This window comes from Saprolegnia parasitica (assembly GCF_000151545.1).
Source record: "Saprolegnia parasitica CBS 223.65 unplaced genomic scaffold supercont2.25, whole genome shotgun sequence".
Taxonomy (NCBI): domain Eukaryota; phylum Oomycota; class Saprolegniomycetes; order Saprolegniales; family Saprolegniaceae; genus Saprolegnia; species Saprolegnia parasitica.
This window is the reverse complement of record NW_012156419.1, coordinates 19,910-36,818: the sequence shown is the minus strand read 5'-3', so window position 1 is coordinate 36,818 and position 16,909 is coordinate 19,910. Positions and strand designations below refer to the sequence as shown.

Here is a 16,909-nt window from a genome sequence, read left to right as displayed (position 1 = left end):
GTTGCCGATCGTCCAGCACCGCGAACTCCAGTCGTTGACGCCGCCTCAGTTGCTGGCGACTCTCGAGGATCTCAACAAACTGCGTAGCTCGCCCCCGACGACGAAGCCTGAAAGGCTTTTACACAGTGTGTCGTCATGGGCCTCACCCGCGGCCGCAAGCGCCCCCGGGCGACGACAGAAGAGCAAGACGAGCCCCCTCGCCGCCGCCTGCGCAGCCACGGCCCGGTGAACGAATAATGAAGAAGAAGATTGCTAGTCTCTACGTATGCGAACTCAATGTAACAACGAAGATAGCGCGAAACACGTTCATATATATACCGGTACATATATTGTATTCAAAAGTTCCTACCAGCTCACCCCGCACGGGACCTGTTAGACCCTTGATAAGATTCTCCATCGCGCCACTTGGAACTATGCGTGACATCGCCGAGGGAGATCGTGTATGAAGTTCATTCGATTTTAAACGGTTTTCTGCGCCAGCGCATACGGTGGGTTGATCGGGCGCTGCAGCGGCTCGTGGTGCACATCCGTATCGTCCATTGGATACGACTGGTCAGCATCCCAACCATCGACGTCGCCGCACGACTGGAAAGTCACGTGGGTCGACCCTGCCACGCGGCCCGCCTCGGTCTCGTACGGCAGGTCGAACAAACTGAGCTCCATCGAGGGCGTGTATCCTTGTGGAATTCGCAGGTTTTTGCACACAACAAAGCTCTCAAAGCTCGAGTTGCGGCTTGCCTTGGGTTTGGCACAGACAACCGACTCGAAAAAAAGCGCAAGCTGTGCGTAGAGGCGCGATACCTCCTTGCCTCGGAAGATCTTGGCGACGAACGTGCCACCCTCTTCTAGCACATTCAAGCTGATGTTGAGCGCAGCCAGAACGAGCTGCGCTTGGAGGTACTCGTCTAGGTCGTGGAGGCCGAGAACATCCGGTGCACCATCACTGACAACTACTTGGGCTTTCGCGCCGTGGAACTCGGCAATGATCGCGTCCGCCGTCGCCTGCGCTGTGATGTCGCCTTGGATCTGCACGACGTTAGGTAGTGGCGCCATCTCCATGAGGTCGACCGCAACAATGCTCACATCGCCAGCCGTCCTACGCGCGACAGTAAGATGATGTATCATGATCCTTGCCAACGAACGCCAGGGGCAGTCGCTCAGAGATGACTTGCGTCCAGCCACCAGGTGCGGCGCAGAGGTCGACGACGCGTGTGACGCCTAGAACAGCTTGATGGGTGCTGCAAAACCATGGCCAAGTACCGTGAAGGAGTCGGAAGGTGTCATCGAGCTGAAGAAGCTTGAAGGCGGATCGCGCTCGATAGCCCTGTTCCTTGGCCTTGCGATAGTAGATATCCTAAGTACGCTGGATGAGGAAGCCCGCGTACGGAGGCTGTGGCGTCTTACACGCTTGTCCTTGGAGCACTTGCCCATGTTCTGGTTCGTTGGCAGCAAAACGCAAGACACGGCTATCCGGATACTGGATATCGCGTCCGGTTTCTCACCATTCCGGATACCGCAGAATCCGTTAAGCCATGCAAGCGTCGACGTACCCGCGGGAGCGGCTCCAAGACTGGGACAACGTCGCTGCGTGGACGAGCACGTTTCTCATCGTCGCTGGATCGGTTCACATCGCCGACTACTACACAACGCCGGGATATAAAGACCCCAACTTGGTCAACTACATCAGCGTCTCGCGCCACGCCCAGCTCTTGCTGGAGGCAGAGGCCGCGGTGCCACGACTGGCGGGCGGCTCATCGTTTGTCGAGCTCCAAGAACAAGCCACGCAGCGGAAGCTGGCAGTGTACAGCCACTACTCTAATTTGATCGACAAGGAGCGAGCAGTAATGCAGGCCTCCTGGGCCCGATACGCCGCTGCCTTCCTTCGGTCCTCGCTCCACCCCCAACTGCACGCAGACGTACTCCATATCCACGAGGCGTACGAAATGTGGCAGCATATCCAATCGAAAGCCAAGCAGCCGACAGAGCCCAGGAATCCGTCGCGCTTCTATAGCAGCTACCGCAAGGTTGCGCGCCTTCCGATGGAGTCGCTTGTCGCTTTTACTACGCGCACCGAAGCTTCCATCGACGCGTTCCTTGCGCAACTTGCGCCAATCCCGCGCGATACGACGGAATGGGACGAGGCCGCGTACCACGGTGCGATTGCAGCCACGACAAGTATCTTCGATCAACTACGAACCGTCCTCCTCGGGCACGCTCTTTGCGGTCAAGGCGATTTCAAGACCTGGTTTGACAAGACGCCCGACTGTTCGGTCGCTGACATCAAGGCGTGGATGCAGTGCAGCACCAACTTAGCGGTGCAAACGAACAAGCCGCCGCCGATGACAGCGCCCGAGCCACAGTCCTTCCTCTGTACGTACTGCCGGAAAGTCAAGAAAAGTGGCCAAGGTGAGCACACTGACGCAACGTGTGTCAGACGCGCAGTCGATGAGGCCAACGACCAAGTTCGAGGCGACTACTTACTACCCTCGGTACCGCACATGACGTGCAGCTACTGTCAACTAGGAGGTCATCGCCGTGCTGATGGCTGTCCCCTCGCGACCAAAGACATGAAGACGCTCGGGTTGACAGAAGCAGCTCTGCCCCCTACGCGCCAGTGCTCGTACTGCAATGTTGTGGGACATCTCGATGGCGCCTGCCCTGTCCTGAGCGTGCATGCCCGCTTCCAGAAAATACCGTCAACTTATCGCATGCCGTCGGGCCAGCACCTTCCACGAAGTCCAGCATCAGCGTCCAAGTCGGCGCGAGCCTGCGGCTATTGTCTTTCGATCAAGCACGACGAGCAACAATGTCGATGGCTTGCCATTAGTGTCCAGCGAGGTACGCTGCGGCCCGACTACGCCTTCATGAATCCTCCGCGTTTCTTGACGGACGGCATCAAGTCCGAAGAACCTCCAGCGCCACCATCCACATCCCAGCCCCCCAAAACGAAAAAGCCGAAGCGGAAGAAGATGACCAAGCAGGAAGGTCATTCGTCGACGTCGAAGAATTGCCAGGCAAACGATCCCAACGAGAAGAAGCGTCGGAAAGTATCTTGAATGAATCATTTTGCTAGTACAGTCCACAAACGATGCGACATTCTTGTATAGCATACTACATGTCCTTCGGTCTTTTAAAGAGCTCTTGCTTTGCCGCTGCGTTAGCTATCGAGTCATAGTTTAACGTCAATTTTGGAGCTTTACCCCAGCCCAGGTTGAATAACCCATCGTCTAAACAGCGCAGCCAATCCTGGAGTGTTCCGATCATGAGCCTCTTTGCACAGCGAGCTCCGTACTTGGGCCCGCTCCTGCGCGAATACGAGGACTTTGACGAGTGGCAAGAGAGCTTCCTTGACCGCGCCGAGGCTGTCCATATCGCGGGGTACCTCAGCACCAAGGACTACGAGGACCCGAATCTTGCCGACTACGTTTCGCCGGCGCAGATGTACCTCTTGGTGGCCAGTGCCGAAGCGGCCGAGCCGCGGGCTCCTGGCGGTTTATCAATGGCAGCGTACAACGAAGCGTCGCGACGCCGCCAACGCCTCGTGGATGACCGCGTGACGCTTGCAGTCATGGGTGAGTGCACTGCGATCAAGGGACACATTGCCCACTTTGCCAAACAGTACCTCCTCTCAGCGCTAGATCCGCGCCTCCACGACGACCTCATTGGACTTCGGACCGCGTTTGAGATTTGGGAGATGCTGCGAACACGGAGCCGAATCGGTCGCGGCGTAGGCAGCGCCGATCTTCTCGGAACCTTTGACCAAGTTGCAATGCTCAAGTACATTCGGCGCGAAGCGGCGACCCACTTTTTTGCGCGCTACGAAGCCAGCATCGATCGTTTCTTGCGCCCGCTGCTAGCAACTTCCGGGCACGGTGCGATCGCGCAAGCGCGCAAGGCGATGGCCGACAGCGCCAAGGCCGCGTTCCTCGCTCACGCTTTTGCGCCACACCTAACGCACGAGTTTGAATCGTGGCAAATAGCCAATCCGACGGGCGGCTACGATTACCTGAAGGCGTGCGTTCAGAAGCAACTTGCCAACCTTCCCGATGACGCGTTCTCGCTCCAAAAAAGCGTACTTGGCCTGCAGCCAGCGGTGCATTCCTCTTGTGGTTACTGCCACTCGAAGGGGCACATTGACAGCGTCTGCCGTCATCTCTTTCACGCTCATCGTCTCCGGATCGTTCGCGACGGGTACGTGCTGCCGCACGATGCCGAGTGGCCGCAAGACGAAGACGACACGCTCGTTGACACCAGCAGGCGCTTCTGCACCTACTGCCAGTCGACGAAGCACCGAGACAAGAAGTGCTCGCAGCTGGCGACGGACAAGCAGAGAGGGCGAGTGCGCTTGACGTACCGAAGTGTCGCGCCGCCGAGTGAGAGTTCAGTGCCAATCGCGCGCTTTTGCACGTACTGCGACTCGATGTATCACCACGACAGCGCGTGTTCAAAGCTTGCCGATGCCATCGCTGCCGGTACCGTCCGTGCTGGGTACGTTTTTATGGAAGGAAACGACGCAGCACCAAACGAGAATGCGCTCTTGGATGCCGAGCGCCGACGGTACTCGAAGAAAGCTCGCCGCGAGGCCGCATATGACGAGTAACATAACGAGTCGTTAGCAATTGATTCGTGTATTCTATATACTACTCTCTGTTTCAAATCGAATGGTAGTGCCCATCAATCATCAAAGTTAGTCAGTAGCGTGTTTGCGCTTCTTCTTCGAGTGCTCGACTAGTTCCAGTGTGAGCAATACGTTGCGAAGAAGGAAGCATACCGCGGGGGTTGCCACGGTCATAAAACTGCTTGAGGAGAGCAACCGCTTCGTCCTTCATGACTCCAGTTGTGATAGGGTACCCAAGGTGTGTCTCGTGCGGCAGGGCGCTAAGCAGGTCAGGGTGAGGATAATGGAAGCGAGACAGAAGCCTGTATGCTACTTGGGGGTGTGGAGGGCGTAGATGGAGCCGTTGCCGCCAAACCGGTCGTTGTGACACCCAAAGACAACACTTTGGACCTGCACAAGTGCCAAAGCCGCTGCGCACATAATGCACGGCTCACAGGTTACATACCTATCACGAATTTAGACGTCGTGTAAGCAGCTATGGTGAGTGTTGCGTACAGTCTGCAGTCACGGAACACCTCGGACGAATGACCGGCATCGAGAATTGCCTCGATGGCGACGAGCTCTGCATGCTTTGCGCCTGCGTCACGTGATTAGGAGCTATGACTTTGTCGTGTCGTACGTTGAAGAGCTCGTTGGTGCGGTTGCCACCTCGACCGATGATGCGGTCGCCAAGGACAAAAACGCACCCGACGGGTACTTCGCCGCGCTCCAGCGCCCTCTCGCCCTACAAGCGCAGTCCGCCAAATCGCGCGCGTAGTGGACGCATGCGTCTGTATACCTCAGCGAGTGCTTCGGCCATGAAGCGTCGATCGTCGTCGGCCATGCTCTCTGCGATGTCGAACTGCCCATTCATTGGCTCGAACGTACCCAATCACCGAGTCGCCCATATAGACGCAGAAATAGTGTATAGTTTGTCTGCCAGGGTCAGCTTCGTGCAGCCCATGGGATGGCCTGCACGCTGGGCTGTATGAAGCTGACCTGGCAGACGAAATAAATCTACTGCATGTCAGGTCTATCGATTTCGCACGTCTTGACCTCCAGGATCTACTTACGAAGGTACTAACGCTACTCTATATTTTGGACGTGGTAATGTATATAGTGTTCTCAGAAACACCACGGAAGTACTGTAATACAGCGCAAAGCGAGTTGATGAGTGCAGCGTTCAAGGCCGAGAAGGAGAAGCTTGAAGACGCCATCCTCGAGGTAGTGCGCCATGTCGCCCGTGGCGTTTGCTTCATGCACGCTAGCAGCAGATGCGCGACGTACATACGGGCCTCCAAACACTCAACCAGAACCTCGACCGCCTCAACGATGTCGTATGTCACTGCAACTGGGCTTGTCGGTAGTCATGGCGTGCTTCACTGCTGGTAGGGCGAGGAGCTCCAGGCCATTGCCGTGAGCTGGACGAACTATTGCGATGCCATGCACCGCGCCCAGACTGACGCAACTGTTACGCTTCTCGAGGATTGAGTCATATTGCACCCCGCTGTTCGTCTCTTTATACGAAATTAGCCGCTACTCTCGTTAATCAAGCTGTTGCTGGCGTAGCGTTCGTTGCTAAGCGTGCTCGCGGTGCGCATGTCGCTTACAGGTGCGGGAAAGCTTCCGCCACGCCCGTCCAGAGCGGGTGCGCGAAGGCTTCCCGTACGACTGCTGGTGACGACCGGAGTCGGGAAGCTCGTCGTGCGCGGTACATCCACCTTGACACTGACCGTGCGCTCTTGCATGTTGCCGCTGTTCGTGCGACTGCCGCCCGTAAAAATCTTGGCCGTGGCCGAGAGCTTGGCCGAGTTGTAGCGATCGCCCGTCATGTGTGATGCACTGCCCGTTCGCGAGACGGACATCGTTGGGTACCCCATGGCGCTCGGTCGACGCTGGACGAACGTGCCTTTACGAGGAGCGGCGCCGCCAAAGACAACGTCCGGGTGGTAGCACGATTCGTGGTCGTCCGTCGCGGCGAGGAAGCATCGGTTGAGAAATCGAGACCGCGCGCGACCCGGTACCTAGTCATTGTTGTTGAGATCCTTTCCGGTGTTTGTTCACACCTTTTGGTAGACGGTCACAGGGCCATCCACGGGACCGAGTGAAATGTCCTTGCGGCTCAGCATGTCGCTCTTGATATAGATGCCACCGTGACCAATCTCGTACTTGCTCTCACGCGTCGTGTTGGCGGCAAGGTAGAGGCTCGCGAACACAATGCGATCGTGGGCGTTCTTGGCCGTATAATCTTCCATGACCTTGATCTCGAGGCCGAGGACAACGTGGTTGAGCTGTGGGTTCCAGTACACCTGCGCATCTCGGACGAGGGGATTTTCAATGAGGCTTGAGAGCGACACGACACCCTTATCCATAAAGGCGTGCTGGACCTTCGTGTCGAGCACTTCAAACTCGAACAGAGAGCTGATGACAGCGCCATCACGCGCGTTGTAGAGATTGATGAGGCCGCCGGCCTCCGATGCGCGCAAGGTTTCCTCGTCATCGCCGCTGTCGCACGTCTTCACACCGGCTTGCACAAGAGCAGCCATCGCGACTTCCGTTTCCTCGAATTTTTCCAATGGAATGAGCAGCTTGGAGCAGTACTTGTACGTCACGCGCGCGCGCAGCGGCTCAATCTTGTCCAGCTTTTCGATACGCTCCTCGCCGAGACGAACGACCGCGAGGCTCACCGAATAGAGCACATATGACACGAACGATGACGCATCGAGGTGCTTGATGATCTCGCCACGGAGCTGACGAATCAACCTCTTCTCTTCGTGTGAGACCAGTGTCTCCGATGCATGATGCTGCGCGTCTCGAACAGCATCCGAGATGTGGAGTTGGAGCACTGAAAGTCGGTCCATGAGTAAGAAGCTCCGGCAGCTCGACAGCATTGCTTGGTACTTTTCGTCCTGGACCGGAACTCCGCCCACCCTACAAATTCAGTTGCGTTACCTCTCAGCACAACGGGGCAGTACCACGACGAAAACGGGAGGTAGCTCAGGATGATGATCGTGAACGAATAAAGCACCATGCCCCAAAACATCGTGTCAGCGAGACCCGCGGGACCCGGAGCGCCACCGGACCCTTTGGTGTCGACGTAGTAGCTTTGGTACAAAAAGTTGATCGTCCACACAGCCGTGAGTAAGGATGCAACGCTGCTCATGTCGACGGCGCCGACGCCAATGTCCTTGCACATCTTTTCGGCGTTGTTGACGACCTCCGTTCGCGTAGCGTGCTCGACGCGGGTGTCGGTGGCCAAAAACTTGTGCTCGAAAAAGTGCATAATTGAGTTTTCATGCCGAAAGATGCCAAACCAGGAGATGACGAGCGTCATGCGCGAGAGCATCACGCTGAGCTCTTCGTTGAGGAGGTACGGGAGGATAATGGCGAGAGCGTCAAAGGTCTTGGTATTCATGTTGGCAAAGTCAAGGTGCGTCGTAAAAAACTGATCTGAGGCCGCCACGACGTAGATGAGTGCGGCAACGACAACAGACCCGAGCGAGATTCTGGCGCACTGCTCCGTGTAGTTGATGCTACCCGCGATATTGGCTTGGATGGCGTTGATTTCCGTCGAGACGAGGACACTCATCAGCTTTTGCTTCGCCTCGCGCGTCGCGTCGTGGGCCACGAGCGCGCGAATCCGAGGCGCACGCACGCGAAACTGCATCGCCTCCTCGACCTCGAGATGCAAAAACATCTTGTACGCTGTGTACTCGAAGCGGATCTTCTCACCCAGTGGTAGCTTCTCGACAGTAGCAAGCGACCCGGTGAGGAGTGCGCCGAGGTAAACCATGGAGCCGAAGACGACGAGGGCCATGTAGAGAAAAAGAACCCCAGCTGCAAGCGCCCACTCAGCAGCCACCTCGAGCATCGAGACTACGGGACCCGTCAAGATGATGTACAACTTGGTCTTGACCGAGACGGTCGGCAGCAAAAAAGCACTTCGAGCTCGAGCCTCCGCAATACCGGCAGCGGCACCTCGTGCCACGGCTTCTCACGATGCGACTGGAGGATGTCGTGCTTGGGGAGATCGAGAATTTCGTCCCACCAGTCGCCGTCGTCCGAGTCCGAGTAGTAGTCGTTCCCGTCGTCGTCTGTTGCGTCCGTCGCACCCGTGGACTCGCGCTTGAACTTGGAGAAGTGCCGCTCGAATGTTTGCTTTCCGCGCTCAAAGAGCTCGTGGAGGGGACTTGTCGCAACGTCAACTTTAACGTCGCTGCTGTCCAGCATGTTACCCGTGCGAAAAGCGCCGACCGCCGCGTCCTTGAACTCGGTGACGCCCTCCACGATAAACGTCGCAGCCTCGCCAATCGCAGCTGCAGCGCGCTGGCTCGGGCTTAGTTTCGGCGGCTCGCCCGACGCACTCGTTGAAGTGTCAATTGGTGTTGGTCTCTGCGCCATCCCGACGAATACAAACTAGTGCCCTGTAAAAGTAGTACCCTTTTTGGGCGGCCGAGATACGGGGTAGGGATGGAACTTCAGAAGGTCTCGAATTGTTCGATCCGAAGCTAATGCTGCGCACAGTGAGTGGCCAGTGATCGCCACAATCATCGAAAATAATTGCTCGAACGATACGGTATGGTGTTTTGATGCCGAGGTGTTGCAAGCGACGTTCAATGTGACGCCCACTTAGCACGGTATGGGCATCTTCCTGTGCGTGAGGTGCCTTGGGAACATACAAACTATGGACATGCAATCAATTCAGCGGACGCCTCGCTTCATCAAGAGAAGAGTGTAACTACAGCCCTAATCGGCACCAAAAAAGTTTTGCACCGTAAACTCAAGGTCCGGCGCGTTCGGACAGCGGTGGACCGGGTCCTCGAAGGCTGATTGGTAGTAGCCCCAGAGGAGCCCGACGTACTGGCTCACAGCTTTCTTCGCGTAGCTCATGAGTGGCGCTGGGTAGTACCCGGCACCGACACCACCGACCTGCTCCGCGACCATCTTGAGAAGCGCGTCGAGCTTGCTAGCGATCGACAAGTCGAGCATCAGTGCGTCGTCGGCGAGACTGTCACGAAAGAGCTGGTCTTGCTTCGTGGCCTGGCGCAGCGTCGCCGACGTGTCCCACACAAGTAGACGCTCCAACGCAGCGCCGTGGTCGGGTGGGCGGATGAACGTCGTCGTCTGCACCTTCTGCGGCCCCAGAAGATGCGCCAGACCCGCAAGAAACGTCGGTGTCGGTGCATTGTAGAGACGGAAGAAAGGGCTCGGAGCTAACAACACGCGGTCCGAGACGAGCGGCAGGTCAAAGCGGTGCGACTTAAAGAGCTTGTATACGAGCACGTGTGCGTACATGCGCCGAACCTCTTCGTTCCAGTGGAGAAAGAGCTGGAAAAAGTGGTCGTGAAGGAGCAGCTCCGAGACGACGCGGCGCCGACGGGTCGGATCAAAGAGATCTATGAACGGCATCCACGATGACTCGACATAGAAATCAACACTGATGATCGGCGTGGATTACCAATTGTGGCGTAAAAGAAGGCGAGCACCTTGAGCAAGATCTGGAAATGGCTCGACGCGAGCGCGGACCGGAGCGCGTCCATGTACACGACGATGTCCAGCGACTCGGGGAGCTGGCCTCGGTCATCGACGCTGGATGCCCGGTGGTTGTATGCGGATGCCTCGAGCACGCGCTGAAGCAAGTTGAAGCCATAGTCGACGCTTTGTGGGTCGTACAGGTTAATGCCCTCCAGCACAATCTAGCGCAACAGCGTAAGTAAACAATATACAAAATATGAAGATAAATAGTACCTGCACGAAGACGTTAAGGAGGGCGTCGTTGCCAAGAATGTCACCGAGCCCATCGTATATGGGCTCGAGTTCGTTTGGAGCCCAGTACGGGGCCCATGGATCCACGACCGATTTGGTAGCGGTTGACGCTAAAGTACCGCGGTAGGGGGACTTGGGCTGCGGTGGAGGAGGAAAGAGCGCCGTCGACGCCTTCTTCCGGCGCCCCGCCACCTTGCAAAACACTTGAACGAACGCATGGATGATGACGTCATAGCCTGGCAAGCAGCGCCAGACAATCGATGGCGCCAAGACCGAGCTCCAAATGACCGAGTCTTCAACAAAGGTCGAGAGGAATGCTGCACAGAGAATTGAATCACGCGTCGGCGTCGCGAGGCGGTCCAGGAACGGTGTTGTCGCGGCCGAGATCACGGCGGCATCTAGCGGGCGGTCGGTCCACAGCGCAGCTTCAGAGAAGACGGCTGTGTGCAGCTGCGGACAGGCGCGGATGAATGCATGGCCATCACCCGTAGCCTAAGCACATACAAGGTGCTCAAGAGACGCAACATCGCGAGACAAGTGCAGTACTGCTGCGAGGGCGTTGTCGAGGGTCTCACGCACGGTCGACAGAATGCGCTGTGACTCATGCTCCCGGCGCGGGCAATGCAGCGTGTACATGTCGTAGGCGGCAATGGTTGCATCAACTGATGTCGATTGATCAGAGCCATCTGCACGGCAATGATTGCTTTGCTCGCTAGCCTTCTCGGTGCGCGTAGTAGTGTCTACACGATACAGTAATGTCGATGCCGCATAGGTACAAAACGTACCGACAACAGCGCAGAGCCATACCGTTGCGTCGAGATTTGTTGGCATTGAGGTACCCTTGGACGGCGTCTTTTTGAATCCTGGTGTGGGTAACGTCGCCAACTGCGTGGTGTACGCTGCAATGGCGCGCAGGATGGGCTGACCGACATGAACGGGGAATCTGTAGATGGCTGCCGTGTACACGTGGGAGGCAAAGTACGCGTGGTCCTGCGTCAAGATGCGACTCTTTTCTAGCTTGTTCCCGCAATACTGGAGACTCGTGAGCAGCAGGCCTTGGATGCGCGTCTTCACTACAAGAGAGAGTTCTGTGCGATCGAAGTTGGCCAGGTGCGCTCAACGTACCGGAGGGCTCCATCTCAAGCGTGGCGCCGTGTAGTGACACGTGCTCCGTAAATTCGAGTCGCCGACACATGCAGCCTGCAAGACGGAGGAGCAGGCCGCGCGCACCTGTCCGCGCTGGCACGACGTCGCACATCTCTAAAAAGAAAGCCCAGAGGTCGAGGAGGGCATCTTGGCCTTGCACGAGCGTCAAGAGAGCGAGTGGCTTCCGTGACATGGGTGGTAAGTCGCCAAAGTCCTTGTAGTTGAACGTTGCGGCCTCAAGTGCGTCCTGGAGGTCCAAGAGCGCTGCCATCTTGTGCTCAAAGTCCCAGCCACTGGCCTCCCGCGCCGGTGATGCCGGCTGGCGCTGCGTGATGCTTGTCAGTGTTGCCAACACGTGGGGCGTGAAGAGTCGGCGCGCTTTCTCGTCGGCTGCGGAGGCGGTCGCGGCCGTCGCGAGCATGCTCGTCACGAAGCTGCTCATGCTGGTCCTGATTCCGAAACTCAGCAATCTTCTGCGTGATAATATGCATGTTTTATTTCACATACATAAAACAAGTTCAGAGCGCAATGATAAAATATTATATTATCGACTGCGTCAGTTGAAGTTGGCCAATATTTAGTCGAATGTTTAGTCGATGATTTAGTCGAAGCAAATCAACACCCTTGAGTATTTTCCAGTATTTTCCAAGGTGCTGCTCGTCCAAACACGTTGGCTACAAGTTGCATCCATGCGAAGTACTATTTATATATCAATACGGTCATAAAGCTCGTGTATGGCCGAGGTGGCGAAGCCGGTTCGACGCCGGTTTGCCAAGCCCGAGGGTGTTCCCGTGCGCGACTCGATGGCCCACTTCGTGTCAACAGTGCGGCTTCTGGACTCGTGGTGGAAAGATCAGGAGGCCGCCAAACCGCCAACAGTCCACGACTCCAACTCACCCTTCGTCAAGAGCTCTGCTGCGCGGTCTACGGACCCGAACGAGCTTATTCAGTTTGTTGCCGAGTCGGAGCTGCAAATCGAGTTCCTTATGCGCATGCCGTCCATCGAGCGCTGCCTCCTCGAGTGGTGCGGCGTCACCATGGAAACAAAGTTGCGGCGAAACGAACCTCTGTAGGTGGACATATGCTGCCCACGGCAACCCTACTATCTCTGTAGCCAAGGTACTGCACTGCGCCATAACGTGGTCGCCAACATGTTCACGGTGCATGTAGCTCAGCAGCCTTTACGAGTCGCTTGCAACGGTGCTTATTCGGTGCAAGAAGCCTAATTTGCACAAGAGCGCAGTGCGAACGCTTATGCACCGACCGTGGATCCAATGGAGTGGAAAGCTTTCACCGCTCGCAATGTGTGACTTTCAACGACTCATTTTCCTTCTCGCCCACATGGTACTTGCGCCACGTGTGGATGTTTCCCAACATCACAAGTAGATCGTGGAAACTGAGAAGCTTCCCGACTACGTCACGTGCTTGACGACAACACTGCGCCAGGTCCAGGGTCTTCGCGTTGGAGCAGAAATGGCACAAGAGAAGATTACGCAGCGACGCCAAACTCGCACAAATCGCCGAAGCGAACATAAGGCCTCTTTACCGACGCTGTCCTCGCGTCGGACGTCGTTGTCTTCAGCACCATCGTCCTTCTCCGTCGCCGTCGCTGTTGGTACGACAAGCCAATGCGACTGAACAACACGTCTGTGTAGCTGGCACGGGTCTCCATCGACGCGAGCGTAGCCCCGATAAAGTCCGAAAGCTTGAGTCATCGCAGGTGGTTGTCTCCGACCTAAGCCTTCTCACGCCGGCGTTCGCGCCCAAATTCCGACGGTCTGAGCCGATTGCACGAAGTCCGTACCTTGGCCCACTTCATATCCAGAGCCTTCGTGGCATGAACCAGCGCGCCGAGTCGGCGCCCGACCTTATCCAGTCATCGCCAGCAGCAATGCCGGTGCAGTCGCTAGACGACATTGAGCGGCTCGTCGCCCAGTGCACTGCGGCGCTTCCGACAATCGAGACTCATGCAAGCGTGCTTCGACGCAACGTTGCACGACCACCGGTTCTTGACCGACTACTTGGACAAAGCTAACTGACATACAAATATTCAAGTTTATGACTGCCTTTGGGTCTGGGAGGGTTAAAGAATTTGCGCTGAAAATCCAGCACCTATCCACGCGTCTATGAAGTGCTGTCGGCGAGCCCTTTCTTGCGATGTTCACACAAGTTCGAACAGATTGAGGTAGCTGCTGTGCAACGTAGCGACGGATACCACAGCGTGCTACACGAGCGAGCTTTTCTTTCCACTGGGCAAGTGTGATTCACATCCGTGCGAGTCGTGAGTTGGGCATAGCTTACGCATAATCATGCAATATGGACACCAAAGAATGGGGCAAATCGGCATGTGACTTCTTCTGCCAAGAATGGCGGCAATGCATGGATTAAAACATGGAGCGCAAGAGGTATGCAATCGCAGCTCGGTGGCCGGTTGGTGAGCCCGAAAACGTCACACGATGGTGTAGAAGATCCACGACGCACTCGTTGGTGTCCATGTCGTTTGAAAGCGAGAGCGCGTGAGGTGGCACAAACACGTGTGCGCGCTCCTTCGCGCCTCCGTCCGGTACAGAAATGTCATCGGAGGCTTGGAGCCAAGCAAGCGCCGTCAAGCTCATGGTCGCATCAAGCCCGCCGACGGCGATCTCGACAAGCGTCGTTGCCTGCAAAAGCGCCTCGAGGCCCTGTTTCATGCGATCCTTCATGGTCGTTGCTGGAGCTGTCGGCGACTTCGTCCCCAAACACGCGGGGCGCTTGAACGAATGCTTGAATTCACGCCGAAGCAAGGACAGCATCGAGCCCTGGGCTGAACATGCCAACCATTGACAAGTAGTTCTCTATAGGAACGACGTACGCTGCATGAGCGATGCGCGCATTCGATCCATGTCGCTCGTTGAAACAATGCCTTGACTTTCCCGAGCATGCACTTGACCTTCCAAGCGTACTTAGTCGCCAAAGCCGTCATCTACTCGAGTAGAGACTTCAGTGCCACACACAAGCGCCAAGTACGCACCGAGCATGGGTCGTAACGCACTCCAATGTAGATGCAGCCATCGGCCTCGTCGTGGATGTACGCAATGCTTGCAACGGGCAGCTAACGACACTGCATAACGTCATGAAATATGAAGCACTCGTACGGGGAGGGTGCCCCGGCTTGACGAAATCGAGAGGCCAAGCTTACCAAGCCGAAGCTCGAGGAGGACGTATTCTGCCGCGACAATGCTCACGGCGGCAATGGATCCTGTCGTTGCGACCCACACGTCTGATTGCGTCTCGTCCTGGATGCTCACTCGCATGGAGGCGACCGCAAAGTGCAGCATAGGCCGGGGCACGCGGAAGAAGGCCGGCACGGGATGCGGTGGCTCATCGCGCGCCTTGACCCGGGGTACATGCACGCCGAGCGCAGCTTGGCCAAAGAGAAAATCTTCGACATTCGAGAGCGACTTCCACCCGCGCGCACTCGTGAGGTCCTGTGCACTGCCGAGGCGAAGGAGGCTCCGGCGCTGTGTCGGATGGTCCATCAACCTGCATGTGTCGGTATTAACCTATACCTTGAGAAGCGGTGCGTGCGGCGCATCGTTCAAGCGGGAAAAGTCTTGTCGGATGACACGATCGCACACGGCACGGCACAGCAACTGGTGGTCCAACGCAATCTGTAGAGCGTAAATGCACTGATTCGCGCACACGTTGTTTAGCATCTAGCGCACCTTGTAGATGTAGTCGGAGAGCATATCGGCCTCGTGTGGCGACAAGGGCTCATACTACACGTAAATCACATGCTACCTAGTGTTGGTGTATAGGATATGTCAACCTTGGGGAGCGTGTTCGCTTTGCCGTCTTCTACCAAACTCTTCGTGATATGCGCGACGTAAGCTGGCGATGCCTGGCGCTTATACAGGTCTGTGTACATGAGAATAACCGGGCTCAGCCAGAGCGTGTCACGGCGCGGGTACAAGTCGGCAAGCACGCAGCGCAAGGCAAACTGCCAGCGCGCTCTCGCGGATAGTTTGTGGTGCGTTTTGATGTCTTGTGAAGCTGGCGGCGTCCAGTGCGGCAAAAACACAAACGCCGGTAGCGACAATAGCGACGGGCGTCGATCGGGGCCGTACGGCTTGAGGCGTTGGTACCGCACGTATCGCTGGAACGTGTCGACGTGCGAACATAGCTGCAAGAGCAGTGCGACCTAAGGGCAAGGGTATTGATTTTTCTGCCATCGTGTGTAGCTACTAGCTACCTGCGCCGGCTTCAGCGTCACGTCAAGATGGCTAATTGCAATGTCGACGGCGCGTATCTTGTACTTGGCTGTACCGTCTGCTTCTTGGGCCCAGTCTACCTTTATCTGGACGCGAACAGGGTGCAGAAGGGGTTCGCGAGCCTCAGCGGGCCACACATACGCAAACTGGTCCCGCCATTGGGCCGAGGACAAGCTTCCGGGAACTGTTGCGCTAATGGCCGAGTACAGCGTGATGCGGTCCAGCATGAGGACCTTGGAGACGACAGGTGTTGTCGGATGCAGCGCCGGGGGCACGTCGCGTCGGTGCAAGATGTGACAGTCGGACTCACACGACGTCACCGAAAACGTCTAGTGTGCCAGGTCAATTCTGGTTTGGGGTGTGTGCGTACGGGAATGAGGAGTCCCAAAACGTGCGTCTCGAGGGTCGGCGGCGGCGACGGCACCTGCACCGCAAGAGTAGTACTGCATTTGGATGTGTCGTCGGAGCACCTACCTCGATTCGTATGTGAATGTTTTCGACCTTGATTGTCATGTGGTCGAGCGTCGCGTAGATGCGGCGCTATATTAACGATGACTGCCATGTACACTTCAATATGCGGTGGCGACCTTGAGCCACATTTTGACCGACTCGGTTTTCTTGGCGCCGCTACCCTACGTGCGGACATGCGTGACATCGTGTTATGGCCATACGCGTACCTCCATGTGGTGGCGGTTCCAGAGACGGTGCATGAGCGCCACGTAGAGCTCATTAGCCACACGGAGGCCGTCAACGTCAGTCCAGTCGACGTCTTTGGCGCTCAGGACAATGTGCACATCACGCACCCGAAGCGTCATGGGGGCACCCGCCACAGCCCCCAGCATGCCCTGGGCACCATTACGCACGACCAATATTGTTGTGAGAATGAATACCTGGACGTGCACCTGGCCAATGTACGCCGTTTGAACCTTGAACGGCCATGGAAGAGCGTTAAAGACGTCGAGCTTCACAAAGAGATACTCAAAGCGCAGGTGGCTCTCGTCGAATAGATCGCCAAGCACCGAGACGTCGACGGACGCTTCGTCCAGCGGCTCGAAGAGCTCGCGCAAGATGTGCCGCACCGTGTCCAGGAAGAGCCGCTTCGTCATCGCGTTCGTTTCGGCCGTTGGTACCAACACTGAACGCCACAGAC

The 16,909-nt window shown here is 56.7% G+C and overlaps 9 protein-coding genes across 9 annotated transcripts; 4 read left to right on the top strand and 5 right to left on the bottom strand.

Moving 5' to 3' along the window:
• Positions 1–431: 431 nt before the first annotated feature.
• On the bottom strand, positions 432–1,467 carry SPRG_06760 (hypothetical protein). Its single transcript, XM_012345766.1, has 4 exons — positions 1,405–1,467; positions 1,261–1,354; positions 1,143–1,218; positions 432–1,096 (listed from the first exon to the last, which is right to left on the bottom strand). Exons 1-4 carry the CDS (start codon positions 1,429–1,431, stop codon positions 460–462), a joined length of 834 nt encoding a protein of 277 aa, XP_012201156.1. The 5' UTR covers positions 1,432–1,467; the 3' UTR covers positions 432–459.
• Positions 1,468–2,498: 1,031 nt separating this feature from the next.
• SPRG_20186 (hypothetical protein) lies at positions 2,499–3,056 on the top strand (the record flags this gene model as incomplete). Its single annotated transcript, XM_012345790.1, has 1 exon — positions 2,499–3,056. The coding sequence occupies one exon, from the start codon at positions 2,499–2,501 to the stop codon at positions 3,054–3,056; it is 558 nt and encodes a 185-aa protein (XP_012201180.1).
• A 383-nt stretch (positions 3,057–3,439) lies between these two features.
• SPRG_20185 (hypothetical protein) lies at positions 3,440–4,600 on the top strand (the record flags this gene model as incomplete). Its single annotated transcript, XM_012345789.1, has 1 exon — positions 3,440–4,600. One exon carries the CDS (start codon positions 3,440–3,442, stop codon positions 4,598–4,600), a length of 1,161 nt encoding a protein of 386 aa, XP_012201179.1.
• An 87-nt stretch (positions 4,601–4,687) lies between these two features.
• SPRG_06759 (hypothetical protein) lies at positions 4,688–5,441 on the bottom strand (the record flags this gene model as incomplete). Its single annotated transcript, XM_012345765.1, has 6 exons — positions 4,688–4,728; positions 4,772–4,878; positions 4,932–5,063; positions 5,114–5,187; positions 5,238–5,342; positions 5,397–5,441. The coding sequence occupies 6 exons, from the start codon at positions 5,439–5,441 to the stop codon at positions 4,688–4,690; spliced, it is 504 nt and encodes a 167-aa protein (XP_012201155.1).
• A 326-nt stretch (positions 5,442–5,767) lies between these two features.
• On the top strand, positions 5,768–6,088 carry SPRG_20184 (hypothetical protein; the record flags this gene model as incomplete). Its single annotated transcript, XM_012345788.1, has 3 exons — positions 5,768–5,821; positions 5,869–5,934; positions 5,990–6,088. 3 exons carry the CDS (start codon positions 5,768–5,770, stop codon positions 6,086–6,088), a joined length of 219 nt encoding a protein of 72 aa, XP_012201178.1.
• A 38-nt stretch (positions 6,089–6,126) lies between these two features.
• Positions 6,127–8,998, bottom strand: SPRG_20183 (hypothetical protein; the record flags this gene model as incomplete). The annotated part of the gene is made up of 4 exons (XM_012345787.1): positions 6,127–6,621; positions 6,664–7,528; positions 7,573–8,507; positions 8,564–8,998. 4 exons carry the CDS (start codon positions 8,996–8,998, stop codon positions 6,127–6,129), a joined length of 2,730 nt encoding a protein of 909 aa, XP_012201177.1.
• Positions 8,999–9,343: 345 nt separating this feature from the next.
• SPRG_20182 (hypothetical protein) lies at positions 9,344–11,951 on the bottom strand (the record flags this gene model as incomplete). Its single annotated transcript, XM_012345786.1, has 6 exons — positions 9,344–9,993; positions 10,056–10,293; positions 10,346–10,855; positions 10,910–11,103; positions 11,149–11,436; positions 11,489–11,951. 6 exons carry the CDS (start codon positions 11,949–11,951, stop codon positions 9,344–9,346), a joined length of 2,343 nt encoding a protein of 780 aa, XP_012201176.1.
• A 292-nt stretch (positions 11,952–12,243) lies between these two features.
• SPRG_20181 (hypothetical protein) lies at positions 12,244–13,544 on the top strand (the record flags this gene model as incomplete). Its single annotated transcript, XM_012345785.1, has 5 exons — positions 12,244–12,533; positions 12,583–12,628; positions 12,680–12,853; positions 12,896–13,124; positions 13,165–13,544. 5 exons carry the CDS (start codon positions 12,244–12,246, stop codon positions 13,542–13,544), a joined length of 1,119 nt encoding a protein of 372 aa, XP_012201175.1.
• Positions 13,545–14,451: 907 nt separating this feature from the next.
• Positions 14,452–16,865, bottom strand: SPRG_20180 (hypothetical protein; the record flags this gene model as incomplete). Its single annotated transcript, XM_012345784.1, has 12 exons — positions 14,452–14,471; positions 14,516–14,600; positions 14,644–15,009; positions 15,058–15,159; positions 15,214–15,267; positions 15,318–15,689; positions 15,741–16,088; positions 16,130–16,183; positions 16,234–16,299; positions 16,347–16,391; positions 16,437–16,604; positions 16,650–16,865. The coding sequence occupies 12 exons, from the start codon at positions 16,863–16,865 to the stop codon at positions 14,452–14,454; spliced, it is 1,896 nt and encodes a 631-aa protein (XP_012201174.1).
• Between the last annotated feature and the right edge of the window lie 44 nt (positions 16,866–16,909).

Bases quoted from the DNA above. Each gene is read 5' to 3' on its own strand.
- SPRG_06760 (XM_012345766.1), bottom strand. From the start codon at position 1,431: ATGGGCAAGTGCTCCAAGGACAAGCGT. The intron at 1,355-1,404 runs GTAAGACGCCAC...CAGCGTACTTAG, and splicing joins AGTGCTCCAAGGACAAGCGT to GATATCTACTATCGCAAGGC. The intron at 1,097-1,142 runs GTTCGTTGGCAA...TGTCGCGCGTAG, and splicing joins TCTGAGCGACTGCCCCTGGC to GACGGCTGGCGATGTGAGCA.